The sequence below is a fragment of the Heteronotia binoei genome, chromosome 2 (assembly GCF_032191835.1).
Source record: "Heteronotia binoei isolate CCM8104 ecotype False Entrance Well chromosome 2, APGP_CSIRO_Hbin_v1, whole genome shotgun sequence".
Taxonomy (NCBI): Eukaryota; Metazoa; Chordata; class Lepidosauria; order Squamata; family Gekkonidae; genus Heteronotia; species Heteronotia binoei.
In genome coordinates this window covers 173,254,559-173,271,921 of record NC_083224.1, presented here as the reverse complement: position 1 = coordinate 173,271,921, position 17,363 = coordinate 173,254,559, and the positions used below count along the sequence as shown (strand labels likewise).

Here is a 17,363-nt window from a genome sequence, read left to right as displayed (position 1 = left end):
GTGCTTGCTCCTGATCTTGCTGCAGGGACAATGGACAGGGGTCCTTGGACAACTGAAGAGCTTTGGAGATGCTCCATGGTCTATTAAAACAGTGAGGAAAAGCTCATATCCAAGTTCTGAGCTGGTGTTGGGGGAGGGTTAGGACAATCTTCCACACCTTGCTTTGACCTAGGAAAAACACATCCGACTGATCTCCAATACTTTCCTGAACCAGAGAAATCACCCTACTCTCTCTCTAGATGTGGGTGAAGTGGATGGGAATCTCGCTGAGGATGAGATGAGACCGGAAGTGTATTTATGGCTTTAATACTGGTCCTGGATGTGTTGCATACAAAGCGGCTTCCCAACTAGTACAAATTAAGCTGTGCTGGCAGCCAAGATCTCTGGCTAGAATTAAATGTAGACGGGAAGCAGGAAGGAGGAAGAAGTTTGGAGAGTGAGGGTGACCACACATTTTTAGATAGACATTTTACTGATACATGGCTTAACTGGAAAGTTGACCTGAGCATTTAAGTTGGGTACCTCCATGTTGTGTGTGTGTGTGCCCAACAGGTCTTTTCATATACCCCAGCTATAGAACCAGATATAATCTCCTTCCCTGAAAATCTCATCACCATCCTAGCCCACATTCTGCCCTGACTTCATTTTGGCATCTTCAGGGTTTGCTTCTCATAAGTTGCACAGACTTTTTTTTTTAAAGTAGACACCCAAACATCATAGCAGCTGAGCAATGATACTGGAATGAAAATGAACCTTCAGGTATGTATTTATTTTCACATATGCAATAAAGAAAAACATGCTCAGAGACCACCCTTGTCTAGAGCCTATCTCAGTGTTGCCAAGCTGATAGTATCTCCCCCCCATAGACAATAATTCTAATTTGAGTTTGTGAGCAGGAAGAAGGAGGAAGATCACAAATATAGGTAGATTATTTATTTTAATAGATTTTTATAAAAAATAATTATCAAATACAAAACAAAATTAAAATAGCAGCAGCTTCAATTGTCAGTAAAACCCTCCTTCAAAAAGGGGACAAGATGTTCCACGTTTGCTAAAGGTGATCCCATATGCCCATGCCAAAGAACTAAGTGATTCATGATAAATACATTTCCCCCCCCCACACACACACACACCAGCATTCTTTCAGCTCTACTACTGGAACAAGACTTTTTTCATAAGACAAGCCATAATACCATACCCACAGAAAGACAGTTCATCACCCTTCAACACCTGCTTCGGGAGAATGAGATGGTCTAAATGCTAGAACATCTGTCTGAGGGAAATGTAGACAGCAATCATATAATCAGGTGGATGAGAAATATTTCCATGACAACACTTGAAGCCATGGAGGCCTGAAATTCAAGTGTGAGAACCCATCCTGAGGCCTCACACAAAGGGATTGGTTGACATGTTGGAGAGACGGCAGATTTTTGAAAGTGTGAATGTGTGGCTCACCCTTTTCCCTCAAAAAAATTCAATGAAGATTAATCTCCAATAATGTGTTCTGTTGCTCTGTGGGTGCAAGAAGCCACAGGACTGAAGACACAGGACATTTTTATTGGGTCACATCTAGTTAAATTGCTTTTAAATACAACACCAATTATTTTCTCTCATGGATAGGCTATTTCTCAAGCACAGATGCTCTGAGGGGAAAAAAAACTCTTACATGGATATCTGATGAGGAAAAATGTGCAGGTTTGGATCTAGCACAAGGACCATGCAAAGTCCACACAAGGATTCCTGATCCCCCCCACTCCTACCCCCACCCCCTTTCCAATCCCAGTAAAGTTCATTCCTGGGGCCACAGGACCACCTAAGGATGCTTCTTGTTCTCCACAAGTAACATCCCAATTGAACGCTCCAGCATCTTCCATCTGGGAGACACACAAGCTGTCTCTTTGCTGGCAGACTCCACAGTTCCCAGCAACAGAAGGCAGGGAGGGTCTGTTTTGGATGTAACACTGGTGCAGAGGAACAGAAAGGACTTGCACCTTCTGTAGCCCATTCAGTGGTATTAACAAGACAACAGTATCCTGATGCTTCTCTTCCCCCACCCCCACTCTGCTTTTTACGCAAGCCACGGAGTGAAGAGCACAAGTTGGCCATTTGCAGCTCTCAGGCATCTCCTTTGGAAGGAAATGCTGGGTTTAAAACTGGGCTTCAGCCATCACCCCCACAGTCTGCACTCCATGTCAGGATGCTGGACTAACTGAAACTCAGTTCTGATCAAGCAAAGGAAAACCAAAGGCCACACCAACCGGAGCAGAGACAAAGGGGAAAAACAACAACAGTGCAGTGTGGGAAGAAATTTTTATTCCAACATGCGAATAACCCCACCATAGCTCTTCATTTCTTACGTCAGCTGCTTCGACTGGCTGCACTTTGAAGCAGCTGGGGGAGGTTTTTATTTCTTTAGGATACTTCAATCCTGCCTCTCTCCTAGTTTCACGTGGTACCCAAGGGGGCCTGCTTTTGGCTTGGAGGCTCAATAGGACTCTATATAATCCCAAGGGCCATTTTCTACATGGGAGAGCATAGCTAGGCATACACACAACAAGGAGTTACAGTTAGTCCTGGCTCCCTGATGAGCGTATAGCATGAGCTTCCGAACATGCATTACTTTCATTCACACACTGCATTTTCTTTTTAAAATTGTTGAACATCTAAAAATGCAACATGTTGAGCAGCCTTCGGAATTTCCACATTCAGTCTACTTAAGCAGGAAATTATGTTCTAGGCGTCACGACTACAGGAATACCCCTAAAAACACATTGATGGGATTTTTTTAAAAAACTGAAATCTTATGAAATGATGTCATGGCGGTACAGAATAAGTCCCATGGGGAGCCGACCTGTGGTAGGCAAGCATCTGTGGCTTGGTGACACAGCATCCGCTGGGCATGCAAAAAAGCCCTTGTTTAATTCATACCTGGCATCTCCAATTCAAAGGATCAGGTGGCGTGAAAGACATCTTCCTGGAGACCCACAGCCAGTTTGAGTAGACACCACTGTCCTTGAAAGACCCGTGGCCTGATTCAGTAGAAGGCAGCTTTACACTTTCACGTGTTCATGTGGTATGGATGCCACAAAGAACCCCAAAAGCGTACACTTGTGGCAGGAGCTGTGGAGCTCACTTTGGCCTGACCAGGTGGACGTAGAGTCAAGCCTGTATTCTAATTCCAGATGCTGCCTGGTACAAGCAGTCCCTCCCTACATGCATTGATTCTAACCCCTATTAAGTTTCCCCCCACCCCTCCCCCACACACTGCAATAAATAATGAAGAATCATATTAATATCTGAAGACAAAAACTGAAGATTAAATTTCCCAGAAATTTATATCTGGGAAGTAGGTTTCATATCTAATGCGTTTAATAGTGCTTGGAAGTTGCGGTTCACGTCAGAAGATCCTGATGCTGCTAGAACATTCTCCGTTCATGATCTGTGCTCTGGTGCGCAGCGTGAAACCACAGCCAATCATTCTAGGGGAACAGCCTGTACTGGAATAGCTGGAGCAATAGATCACAAATGGACCTCAAAAGGAGACCATGTGAGGGCAAAATGGGTTCAGATATGAGGTTCCCAACACCATTTTTTCATTGTGACACTAAGGCTGAGATCGGACGCATTAAATAATGCACCTTCAATCCACTTTCAGTACACTTTCCAACTGAATTTTCCTGTGAGAACTGGCAAAATCCAGTTGGAAAGTGGACTGAAAGTGCACTATTTTGTGTGTCTGATCACAGCCTAAGAAAGCCTCACAGTTGCCCTTTGTGAGGGGACAGCATGACCTTCCATCCTACCCATAGCTGTACACTGTAGAGACTGGCCAAGGATAGTGGGCAAAGCTCTTCAGGAAAGCTAGTACTTCATCACCAATCTTCTCACTGAGGAAGACCCGCTCTGGGGTTCCCCAGAACAATTTGAAAATCTCTGCTCTGGAGTAACATCTTGAGCATTCTGGAGCAGCGGATCTATTCAGGACAGTCTAGAGCACTCCAGGGACAGTCTAGTGTTCAGCAGGGAGAAAATCCACATTAGCTTAATTAAGAAGAAGAAAATGATGATGATATTGCATTTATATCCCGCCCTCCACTCTGAATCTCAGAGTCTCAGAGCGGCTCACAATCTCCTTTACCTTCCTCCCCCACAACAAACACCCTGTGAGGTGGGTGGGGCTGGAGAGGACTCTCACAGCAGCTGCCCTTTCATGGACAACCTCTGCCAGAGCTATGGCTGACCCAAGGCCATTCCAGCAGGTGCAAGTGGAGGAGTGGGGAATCACCCCTGGTTCTCCCAGATAAGAGTCTGCGCACTTCACCACTATACCAAACTGGCTCTCTATGTCAAACTATGTTAAATCAGCAGCACTAAAACATCTCTGGGTAGCCGTTTTGCAAGTTTTTCAGTTGCTGCCTGCCCGTGACCAAGCATGGGAATTGATTTTTTCCCCCCTTACAGACACAATCAGCTGCTATGTAACATGCATGGGAAGGATAGGCTTGTAAAACAAATCTGACAAATCTAAACCTTAACCAGTGGGTTTATTTGCAAGGCTACCTTGATGCCTGGCTTCTTGGTGTTGAACAGCGTGGGTTCTTCTTTAAAAGGCAGAACTTTTTTTTTTTTTTTAAAGGAAGTGTGCAGAATTTCTATTGCAGCCCTTGGCCTTCAGATAGGTCAGACACTGCTTGGGATTTAGTGGTGAGTGGGATTGTGAAGCAGCAGCACCCATTACACTGAAGGGCATTTCTTGGGGCAGCATATACAATAAGAAGCCGTAAAACTTTCCAGTTGGAGCTGGCAGCCTCCGCACACAGAAAGCACGCTGGGGGAGGGAACTATCGTCTGATCCCGTCATGCTAACCATCTGTGTGAATGGAAAGTGGGGTGGAAGGGTTTGTTCTCAGGTGGAGGACTTTTAAAAGACGCTCCTCGCACCTGTCACCTAAAACGGTACAATCTAGGGAAAACGCACATGAACTCAATGGTCCTGCTGTTTGTATACATTGGCCTCAGCATCACCTCAGTCTCTGGAAATTCCTCTCACCACATGACCACCCCTGTGGTTGTTTTCTCTTAAAGGTCAGTATTTCACAGCAGCACGTTTTCAGCTTAATAAACAGCAAATAAAAAATATAATATAGATTTGTCATAAAATTATGCTTAAATATTTGCAGACAGGTCGCTTTTCTCTTCCTCCCCTCCTCCCCTTGCTAAATCAAGCCCTAGATAGTAAAAAGGGGTGGGGTGGGGAAATGGAAGCCAAAATTCAGAGCAAAGAGAAATGGTTGTGAGGCAGCAAACCATCAATACAGTAATAGAATGAAAAGGGCCTAGGAGCCTGCCCCAAAGCCTGGTTGCTAAGAGAGCTGATGAGTCTGGAAGAGGCCCTTGACTGGGGTTTCAGTTATGATCAGAAGGAAGTTGAACTGAGGAGGGGTGTCTTCAGAACGTTCTTTCTGCCCCCTTACACCTCCAGCTCTCTCCTTACCCCCCCCTCCCCCGGTGGCTTTCATTCTGGGCCACAATTCGTAGCGCTAGGCCTTGGTGATCACGCCAGCTCCTTTTTCTCAGCCCTCCCCATTCCCATTTGTGCTCCCCCACAAGCCTTGAATTTTCCTCCAGGTTCTGGCCTTGACAGCACAAGCTGTTTCCGGCTGCTGTTATTGATTCTCTTCTGCCGCAGGGTCCCGGCAGCTGCACTCGTCCTGGTCACAGTCGTCAGGAAACGGAACCACCTGAAGGGATTTAGATGAGAGGGTTGTTTAGGGAATGGAGGCCTGGCTAAGTTAATGGAGCCCCCCCCCCAAAAAAAGAGCAGTTCGATAATTGGCCTATTACTCTGTGCCCTAAAAGCTGATGATGTACAGCCAGAAAACATATGATGCCTATTTTACAAATGCAGGTCTTCAACAAAGATACAAAACCAAACCAGCTCAAAGACCAGACATGGCTCCTGTGAGGCAGGCAGGAGACCTGCAGCTCCCTGCTGAGAACTCTTGATGGTTCACTAACCTGTTGTCAGAAAAAGCGGGAGGGGTATATATAGACTGCTACCACACAGCCCACATTGCTACTTCAAATGCAGGGGTTGTTCGCAGCAGCAACAGAGCATCCATGTAACACAGCAGGTTCTCTCAAGAGCAGTTTCTGTCAGAGCTCTCTCAGCCCCACCTACCTCACAGGGTGTCTGTTGTGGGGAGGTGAAGGGAAAAAAGATCTTAAGCCGCTCCTAAGCCCCAAGTGAAGGGCAGGTATAAATCCAATCTCTCTTCTTCTCAAGTTTACTGCTAGATTTCAGATTGTTCTACAAACTTCTAGTTTTTCTCACACTTCTAGGAAGCTATGTCTTGGCCTGCATTGTGCTGTGCATTTGGTCATGGACCGTAATAAAGCAAACTGAACTGAACTGAACTGTCTGTCATTGGCTGCCATCTCCGGATTTAAATATTCACAGATGAAGTAACACTGAGAATTAGATATACCGATATTCTGGATTGTCATACTACGGTGTTCTGGTATTGGTGGAGGAGTGTTCGCATAAGACGAGCAACAATATTTTAAAAAGTGGCGAGCCAATTATATCCTTCTGCCTAAGAATAAATTTTTAAAACACTTTAGTATCTGTTTGAAAATCCATGCAAGCAGGAATGTGACTTACCTTACCTTGATGATATATAATAATGGGCTTTAAAGAGTGACCTGTATGCCAGGATAAATTACCCTCCAGCTTACGCACTCTTGTATCGTGTGGGATGACATCACAATGTATTCTTGGTATGAAAAACATACATCTGGCTTGCCTCCTGGCATCACAAAATTGAGAAGTCAGAGAAAAGCCAGAGGTAAGTGCGGAAAAATAAAAAATGTTTTCCTGCTGTTTGTTATCTTATTCCTACGGCAAATTGTTTTCTCATGGGGGAATGTTCCTCCCTCTGCTGTAATGTCTAGTGTGGCCTGCCAAGGGCATCCTCAGGATCACGTGGGCAATTTTCACACCAGCAATGGGCTCCTCCAAAAACATCTGGCAGGGAAACTCGCTGTGTGATTGGGAACATTTATCAAGTCAGAAGGTTGCAGGAGGTCAAGGAGAGCCACCATGCAGAAGTACCCTCCCCTTCTGACTTCTCATATTATATCTATACAGATAAATCTTTCTGAACCAACTGGACACAGAAGGCACCCACATAATGCTTCTGTGGCATAGATTCCATGGTTCCATGTGGTTAGCAGTGGTGTTTCACCCCAGTGAAAAGCAGCTTCCTCTTGCTCAGGACAGAAATGTGTTTTTGCATGCAGAAGTTTCCAGATTGGAAATTGAACATGTGACATGAGTCAGGTTGGGGTCTTCCCCAATACAACTTCCTCTCCACATCTGATTGGGGCGCACTTTAAAAATTGCAGGGGGGAGCATGGGGCTGTGGAAGGGGAGCAGTTTGTCCCACTTCCACGTGTCTGTCCACATGTGGAACCAACAGCAAGACAAACAGCCACACTCGGCAGCAGTTTTTTTCCCTACCAGAATAGCAGGAAAGGGAGGGACCAGTGGGAGGGAAGGCTGAAGCCCGTCCTGCTGCTTGGCTATGCTGCAAAGCCAATTCAGGACCCTTTGACACTTTTTTAAAGTGAGTTCTGGTCAGACGTCTAATGCCAATCAGGTCAGGGGAACCAGCCAACTCAACTCACATTTCATGTCTCATGTAGCAAGGATCAGAATTTCAAGAAGACGACTCTCTGCTTGACACTTTTGACAGCCACTGCCTCTCAGAGGGAACAGTCCCGAGATACATGCACCAGCGGTATGATCAGGGCCAGTCCTGCCACTAGGCAAACTAGGTGATTGCCTAGGGTGCCAGCCTTCTGGGGCGCTGAATTGGGCACCCCCCATATGACTCAGTGATGCTATCAGTGTGTGTGCCAGAAGTTAGCCTTGCCTGGGGTGCCAGACAGTCTAGGGCCAGCCCTGGGTATGATAAAGCTTTGTTGTATGATCAACGTAAGTAGAGATATAATACAACACCGCTGGCAAAGGTCAGGATCCTTGCCTGCGTCTGCAAAGCAAGCAACTGAGCTGCTAGTGGTGGTAGGCTTCGAAAGGACTCCCTCCGCTCAGAGTTTCATGCAAAACACACTCAGGACACTGAATGTTTGCTTGGAGGCTTTTCAGATCTTTTTTTTTTTTTAATCCAACCTGATGAAAGAGGGTCAGATCAGTTTTTGAGGGGAGGGAAAACCTTTCTTTCCTCTCTCCTGGATCAGTTGACATAAACAAAAGGGGCCGATTAGGGATTCTGCAATGATACCTAATTACACGGCAGAGATGGAATGGCATGTTCTTAACACCTGTTTGGTTTGGCCTGAGGATACCTCATCGCTATGTCTCCCCACTGCCCCCCCTCCCTGCTATGCAGCAACCCCCTGGCTCCGTCGCCAAGGAATTAATGAGTTCCACCCTACAGCATGTTCTCAGGGCAGCCAGGGCTCCAGGTTATCCCAGCTTTAGGTGGAAAACAACACCCAAGCTCTTTTCCAAAATCCACACTCCCAAGCTCTTTCTCTCTCCCCCCCACTCCCCCGGAGTGATGAAAAGAAAAATGGTTCAAGATTCACAGGCATCGGAAGAAAGAAATGAACTAGACTCACGCATTTCGAAATAGTTTTGTGTGTCTTGTTTGAGCAAGAGAAAGCAACAAATGAGAATCCAAAAGGAGGAAGCAGTGAAGTTCCATACTCCCAAAAGACCAATCAGGTATGGTTTCCGGGAGTATAAAAATAACAGAAGACGCCCCCCCCCCCACAATGTGCTTTCAAAAAGGGGTGTATGTTTTGATCAACAACTATGGATTGACCAATTTATTGGTGACGTATCAAACATTTAGGGAAAGCAGTCATATTCCATATATCGGCATTGCAAGCTCTCTATCCTCAATGAAACCTTAGTACATCAGTTGGTCTGCTAAGGATCCTTTGTATAGCTATCACAAGATCCTAACACATTGAAAGGATCCTGGGGCATATTACAAGGCATCTGCTCCATGCATTTTCTAGCACAGCAGAAACCATCTACACTAAAGGCATTGGGAGTTCAAGGAACATTCAGGGCTTAGAACTCCGCTGGCAAAACTCCACTGGTGCTAGCAAGAAATCTGAGATATACAAGGCAATAGGTCCAGTTCACACGTGAATGCCCATCACTTGACGAATGCGACTTGAAGGGAAAGGGCCCATCAACACAGACAGAACTTTCACACTGCCTCAAACACAGTGCTTTTCAATTATGTCAATGAAGTGTGTGATTAGAGGACAGCTCCAGAGTGTGTAATGTGTGGGACCTCCTCATTCTTACTTCAGTTCAGGGGACACAGCTCAGTGGCAGAGCTTTGTATGCAGAAGGCCTTAGCCCAATCTCTGGTGTTGTCAACTGAAGGATCTCAGGTAAGAAGTGTTGGGAAAGACCCTTCTCTGCCTGGGAATATGGAGAGCCAGTGCCATTCAGTGTGAATAGTGCTGAATTAGGTGGTCCACGAGGCTGACTTGGTAGGAAGGCATCCTCACAAGTTAATTTACTTTAAAATGTTATTGACTAGATCATTTATATCCTGCTTTTCAAGCCGTAACATTGATCTTCAGGGCACAGAGGCGACACATTAAAAGCACAAAAATTACCACTATACTCAAATATCAAAATGCTAACTACAGCATTAAATGGAAATCAAATTATCAGTTAAAATCCACCGGGTGTATACAGTTCAGCTGCCAAGCCAATTATCAGCTGCAATCAGGTGTGGAAAAATCAAGCAAGGTGTCTTCACCAGCTCTCAGGGGCAGGCTCTTTTCCAATGGAATTTCAAGGTTCTTTGCACTGAAGCAGTTGACAAGCTGTTAAGGGACGACATCACAAAATGTCATAGTCCAACTAGTACACTGAATTGGTCAGGCCACACCTGGAGTATTGTGTGCCGTTCTGGAGGCGTCACTTTAAAAGGGATGTGGACAGAATTTTGTACGCCAAATACTGGAAGACCAACAATACTCCTAACAGGGAGGAATTTATTAACAAATTGTTAGATACCGCTGAATCTGATCTAATGTCTACAAGATTAAGGGATGGTAATTTGCAAAAATGTCAGGAGGAATGGAAACCCGTGTATAATTGGGCAAAAAGCAAAGGTTTTGATTCGGAGCAATAAAAACTTACCTGTAATTTTATCCTTTCCATCTCCCAGTGTGTGGGAGTGGGTAAATGTGTTGTATTACTGTTATTGTGTTTTGATTGTGTCTTGGTGTATGTATATGTTTTTATTATTCTTGTTTCTCGTTGTTGTGTCTATTTCTGCCTATGTTTATCTATTTTTCTTATAATAAAAAATCTTTTCTCCATAAAAGGGATGTGGACAGAATTGAGCGGGTGTAGAGGGGAGCAACAAGGATGATCTGGGGCCTGGAGACCAAACCCTCTGAGGAAAGGCTGAGGGATGCGGGAATGTTCAGCCTGGAGAAGGGGAGGTTGAGAAGGAACATGATTGCTCTCTATAAGTGTCTGAAGGGCTGTCACTTAGAGGAGGGCAGGGAGCTGTTCCTGCTGGCAGCAGGGGAGAAGATTCACAATAATGGTTTTAAATGAAGGGCTGACAGGTACCAGCTAGATATTATTTGTTTGTTTGTTTCTATTTGTATCCTACCCTCCCTGCGAACAGGCTCAAGAAAAGCTTTTTTTAGGAAAAACGTTTTTACAGTAAGAATTGTTCAACAGTGGAATCAGCTACCTACAGAAACGGTGAGCCCCCCCCCCCTCACCGGCAGTCTTTAAGAGCACTGGCTGGACAAACACTAGTCAGGGACTAGGTTGATCCTGCGTTGAGCAGGGGGTTGGACTAGATGTCCTGTATGGCCCATTCCAACTCTGTGATTGATGCTATGATTCTTACACTGCAGCCCCATGTTCACAAAGTCTCAGTGGGTCCCTCCTCTCTTGCAAAAGTCATAGTGAGGCTTCATCTACACATTACATAGTCTTAGTGTTTGTTATAGAGCTACATGTAAGTTTCACAGCAGAGCAAACAGCAGCTCCATTGGGCAGTCTGAGAACACAAGTACAGCAAGAGAGGGTGAGGGGTACGGCTGCTTCTGAGTGGTCACAAACAGAAAAGAGCTGATGGGCATCTTGGGGGGCACAAAATTCCATCATGTCCTGATGTTGTTCCCCAACAAATGCCAGGACTTTGCAATCAACAGATGAACCCTCGTGAATGGATAATTTTACAAAATTTATACTCCACTATTCTGCTCTCATAAGGGCTATCAAGGTGGCTAACAAATTAAACCACATATAATAAAAATCACACCTTAAAAATCATTAAAACTAATAAACACATAATTAAAATAATTAAAAGCAGAACTAAAATCAAATGCAAAACCATAGCAACAACAACTAAAACACTGGGCAGGAAGGAGGGATCACTGAGGGAATGCCCAGTGAAACAAAAGTGTTCACCAACTAGCTGAAGATGGCAAGAGCAAGGGACAGACAAGTCTCCATGGGGAGACAGTTCCAGATCTTTGGCACTAAGATGGTGCCCATCACCTAATATCAGAAGGCAGGAACACCTGAAGCAGGGCCTTGGGAGATAACTTTATTGCTTGGAGGGGCTCATAAGGGAATAGGCTGTGATTAACCATATAGGGCAGGGGTGTCAAACATGCATTTCGGGGGCTGAATCAGGGCCCCAGAGGGCTCCTATCAGGCTCCCGAGCAACTGGCTGTCATCTGCTTCCTTCTGAGTAACAGCTTGCTTTGCAAAGCTTGCTCAATTGCACAGGAGCTACAGAGCAAAACCTCTATTTTCTCCATTGGTGAGGCTTCTCCCTTGGGGAGAAAGGGGCGGGGGAGAGACAGCTTGCTTTGCCAGGCTCTCTCAATCACACAGAAGAGCTACTAAGCCAAGCCTCTCTTCCTTCTATTGACTGCGGCTCCTCCCCCCCAGTCCCCTGGGGAAGGAAAAAAAGGGCCATAGCTTCCTTTGCCCAGTTCCCTGGATCCCATGGGCGAAATACAAAGAAAGATTCTTTAAGACCAATGATCGCTATTGTTTTAACCATGTTTTAAGTGCTTTCAAAATATATTTGTATTTGTCTGTGTTCTTTATAAAAATTTATATCTCTGCTACCTAATCTTGATAAGCACACACATGGCCTGGCCTGACATGGCTCGGCCGAACCCGACATGGCCCGGCCCAACAAGGTCTCATTTATGTCAGATTTGGCCCTCATAACAAATGAGTTTGACATCCCTGATATAGGGTTTTTAAATTCAACATCAGCACCTTGAATTGTGTCCAGAAACAGACTGGAAGTCAGTGCAGACGGGCCAAGATTAGATCGATATGGTTCCTACTAGAGATGTGAAGGCTCAGAAAAAAATTTTGGGAAGGGGGATGTTCCCCTCCATTTCCCCCCAAGGCTTTCCCTCCATTTTTCCAATGGAAACAAAATCAGAAATCTGAAGGAGTACTGAAAAAAAAACTCCTATGAAATATTGTCTCTTCTAGAAAGACATCATGGACATGCTGCAGACATATACAAGCTCTTAAATTCAAGATGCATTTCTGTACCTACAACAATATCTACACTTCATGAGGGGAGTATGCAGGGCTTCCACTGCGTCCCAACAGCTGCATGCCTTTGGTTGTCTTTTTTACATGACTCTTCCTTTGCGGATGACCTTTTCGGCTCTCCCTCAGACCACTGTGACACATACAGCCACAGACTGGGCAACAAGAAGCTTATTGTCCTATCTTGCTGAAAGGGGGGGGAGATCAGGAAAAGGTGAGGTAGAAAAAGCACCAAAGCCTCAGAGGAAAACTCTGAAAGTTTCATCAGGAACTAAGCTCACTCTAACCAGCAGCCACAGAAGAGAGAAGACAGCATTAAGCTGGAACTAATCTACCTGTGCAGATATTATTTGTAACCCTTGTTCTGGCCAAATAATAGAATGTATTTTATGCCATTTATCACAAAGCTTGTGCTTTCTGTTTGCTCCCAGAAGCAAGTATTTTTGGGGAGGAGGGGTAAGAAAGAAAGAGCACAATAAAATTTAGAGGTTCCGGAGCTCCGCTCCTGTGAGCTCCTGCCCAAAATCAGGTCTGTGAAGAAGAGACAATTTTTTTTTACTCCCCCTCCTTTCCAAATCAGCCACTTTCTCCATGAGCCCCACACATAACTTCCATTCCAGCAGAGTTCAAGCTTCATGTTTACTTTGCAAGCATGAGTTAGAAAAACAAGAGAAAAGGACAACAGCAGGAAAGGGAAGCATTTGGGGTGAAAAGGACTGGCATCAGAAAGGTTAAGCACTCCCTTACAGGAAAACCAGCAACTTTTCCAGCTGTTCCAGACATGAAGCGTTTCAAAATCCAGTCTCTCTCAAAGGAAAAATTACTTCACAAATGAGTAAGGCGGTAGGACCTGCTTTTCCATTCAACACAGTCCACCAAGCATTCAATGACTTTCATCCTACTATCAACCTGACAATGAACCAGTCTATCAAGAAATACATTTTCTGGACACCACTGTATAAACACATGAGGGACACATAGACAATACCTTATACAGGAAACCTACTGACTGACAAACATACCTGCATGCCTTCAGCTACCATCTCAAATGATCCATTGTATCCAGCCAGGCTCTACGCTACAGCTGCATTTGCTCCAGTCCTACTGACAGAGATTCTCACCTGAGGGATCTACAAAAAACCTTTTTGGAGCTAAAGTACCCACCTGATGAAGTCAAGAAACAGATTAACAAAGCCAGAATGATACCCAGAGAAAATCTGTTACAAGACAAACCCCGAAGAGACAATAACAAAACACCACTAGTGGTCACATGCAACTCTCAACTGAAAATAGTTCAATGTATCATCAACAACTTACAACCCTATTGGATAGTGACAGCTCTCTTTCAAAAGCACTGGGGGTAAACCTTTCCTTGCACACAGACAGCCCCCCAATCTCAAACAACTCCTCACCCACAATATAATATCGCATCTGAGCAGGAACACTGGGACCAGAGCTTGCAATAAACCCAGAAGCCAACTTTGCTGCCATATACACCCAGACAACAGTCACTGGGCCTAACAGCATTAACTATACCATCTCAGCCTCATTCACTTGTTCATCTTCCAACATTATATATGCCATTAAATGCCAACAATGCCCCATAGTTCTCTACATAAGGCAAACAGGACAAGCCCTACGCCAAAGCATAAATGGACACAAATCTAACCTTCCTGAGCATTTAATCGGTGACCTCAAAGTAGCTGTTTTACTGCAAAGGAACTTCAAGAACAGAATGGAGAGAGAAATTGCTGAATTACAAATTATCATGAAACTTGGAACAAATACCTCCCCAGGACTGAACAGGGATATTGGTTTTTTATCACATTACAGATACTAAACCAACTCTCACTGAATATAGCTGTGCATCCACAGTGTTCCAATGTATTTCTCTTTTAGAACAGTGTATCAGAATAATGTTTTTTTATGTTGACATGCTCAAATGAGGGATGTGGGCTGTTTGTCTCATTACATATACTAACCCACCTTCCACTATAATTTAATGCACCCTGTTTTTCTAAGAGCTAACCTATATTATTTTTCTTTTAGAACAGTGTATCAGAATATTTGGGTTTTTTGTTTTTGTTTTGTATTGACATACTCAAAAGGGGGATATTGGCTGTTTGTCTTATTGCATATACCAACCCATCCTATGGCAAACTATATAGATGTTATAATCTCTTGAGTAAACATGCCCTCTATTTAAACTAACAAAGCCAGAATGTCACCTAGATTTATGGCACTTCACACCTACAACAGCAGTCCGCTTTTTATCACCTGGTGTTTTTTCAGCCATTTTGTCCTACATTAACAAACACAGATCCTATTTGTGATTCTTTTAATCTGCTAAAAACATTCCCATGATTCCACACTGCACACTTATGTTAAGAATTGCTGTGTCCATTCCCATATGTCTGATGAAGTCTGCTTAAGAGCATAAGAAAGCTTACATTCTGAATAAAACTTAGTTGGTCTTAAAGGTGCACTTATCTACTGCTTTGTTCTAATGTTCTGTCAGTGATTAGTTCTGTAACTTTAAAAAAAATCAAAACCTTAACTTGATAAGAATCTGAAAAAATATATGCAAGGCAGATGTTCAACTGTCTTATTTGTTTGTGATGAAATCTTTCCCGGGACAGACCGGTCTTCAAAACACACTGGGAATTAAAGATTGTTTCCCACACTGTTGATCCTAGAGTTATTTTTCCTGTATCGTCCCCATCCCCCTCTGCTGTTCTTTATTTATTCAGAAGATGTATATTCTGGTGGTCCTATTAAGCAATAGCTTGCCTATTTTCTGAGGCAAATCACCTGCTCTTCCACATACTTTGTGAAAAAGAGAAGGCCATTAGACCTTCATTACACACTACCATAACACAACTGCGTAGCTCACACCTGAAGAGGTCTAACAGTAATCCCAACATTGTTTCAGGATCTTAGACCAGGAGATTACAGGTAAAACTCTGTGTGAGAGAAGGGAAGAACAATGCCTACTTCCTCCAAACAGGCAGTTAATGTTAACAAGAGTCAGGAAATGATTCTCTTCCATCCCAGTTCCCAAGCAGTACTCCAGTTTAACAGTCTGACAGAGACATGTATACTACCATGTTGTGTTATTTTAGCAATATGCAGCAGCCACTTTCCTTACGAACAATCACAACCCAGGTGGTACCACCAATAAACTGGGTAATTAGTTGAGAGGCTCTGCATGAGGAGAACAGCATCTTGCTGATACTGACCAGATGAGTCCTAGTGCATTCCATGACTATCTCATAGATTACAACATAACTATAAGCACATGAGTAAATGCCTCACCCTCTAGGAATATTTCCTGCTGACAGGAAGACGGCATATTAGAGAGAAGGTTAAGCATTCTCCTTGATGAGTTGGGATTTTGCTGGCCTGGTCTTTGCTGGACCACTCAAGGTTGATCTATTGTATCCACTACTGTATTCCCAATTGTGACCAAATGTGTCTGGCAACCTACAAACCGACAACCTCTCTCCTCATTTGGTACTTTGTAAGAATGTAATCAAGTGAAGAAGATCTGAACCTGAATCCAGAAGATCCTGCTCTAAATGTAAAGCTGTTGTGAAATAGTGTGTTTAGTTAGCACCTCACCTACCTTCCTGGAGGAAACTGTGGAGGAGCAGCAATCACCCCCATCATACCGACAATAGGCTCGGTTGTTGATAGTGTCACACCAGCCATCAGCTAGGAAAGGCTATAAAGAGAGAGAGAGAGAGGAGAGTATTCAGTGAATAGAAAGTGCCAGAAGAATGGGTCCCTTTGGGATACTTAAAACAACACTTTTGGTGCAGCATGCCAGCTGTATCAAGAACTTTCAATGACAATGAGAATCAATACAAACAAAGAGAGGGCATTATTTGGATTTGTATATGCTATCTGAAAATATAAATGCACATGGAACAAAATGCCAAAATGGCAACAAGACCAGCTGTTTAAAAAATGGAACCTGATCCTTAAAGTTCATTCTGAAGAAGACAAATGGTACATTTGTCATTTAGGCGTCCAAATTAAACAGGATGTTGATCTACCACCAATATCAGCTGCTGTCTCCTCTGTTAATGGACATATGTTCATTGATTGACATACATTTATTTCCAGTGTGATCAAATGAATATTGGATACATCCTTGTCAAAACCAAACTCCACATTGAGCTCCAGTATGTTCAAACTTCAGCTTCAAACTGCCAATGAATACAAAGGCACCAAACTCCTTGCAAGAAACTTACAGTGCAATCCTACACAGAGTTATCTTTTGCTTCAGAAGAAAACCAGTAATAATAACTTGGGAGTCATTCTTCAGCTTAACACAGGCTCAAAGACCAAATCTGATGAAGATATATGCTAAATGCCATATGGATTATGATCAGCCATCTATGTTTTTGAGGATTACTCAGCTTTTCAAAAGATCCAAGCACACAAACGAGAGTTATGTGATTTGTATCAGGTATTTCACAAAAGTATTTGTATTATTCTTTAGGAATCATAATTATCCTTCAGGTAGCCTTTTGAAGTAGCCCAGTACTACTACTCCCCTATATAGCAGACAGAAGGGAGGGGAGAGATTCTTTAAGGGCACCTGTTTAGTTAATGGTTAAGGGCACCTTTAGACCACCAACTTTCATCTCACCCTTTCAGCCACCATTGAACTGCTGAACCCAGCGCTCTACTTCTAACAGCAGCCAATCAGACACTCCTGAGAAGCTTACTAACAGAGCAGGA

General features: G+C 43.9%; 1 protein-coding gene across 1 annotated transcript in view; it reads right to left on the bottom strand.

Annotated features, from left to right (window-relative positions):
* Positions 1-5,517: 5,517 nt before the first annotated feature.
* Positions 5,518-17,363, bottom strand: part of PAPPA2 (pappalysin 2) — a 159,617-nt gene continuing 147,771 nt past the window's right edge. Inside the window, exons 21-22 of the mRNA XM_060232479.1 lie at positions 16,240-16,338; positions 5,518-5,741 (exon numbers count right to left, since the gene is read on the bottom strand). Coding sequence (XP_060088462.1) covers positions 5,667-5,741; positions 16,240-16,338 — 174 coding nt within the window. The 3' untranslated portion in view covers positions 5,518-5,666. The remainder of the gene's footprint in view (positions 5,742-16,239; positions 16,339-17,363) is intronic.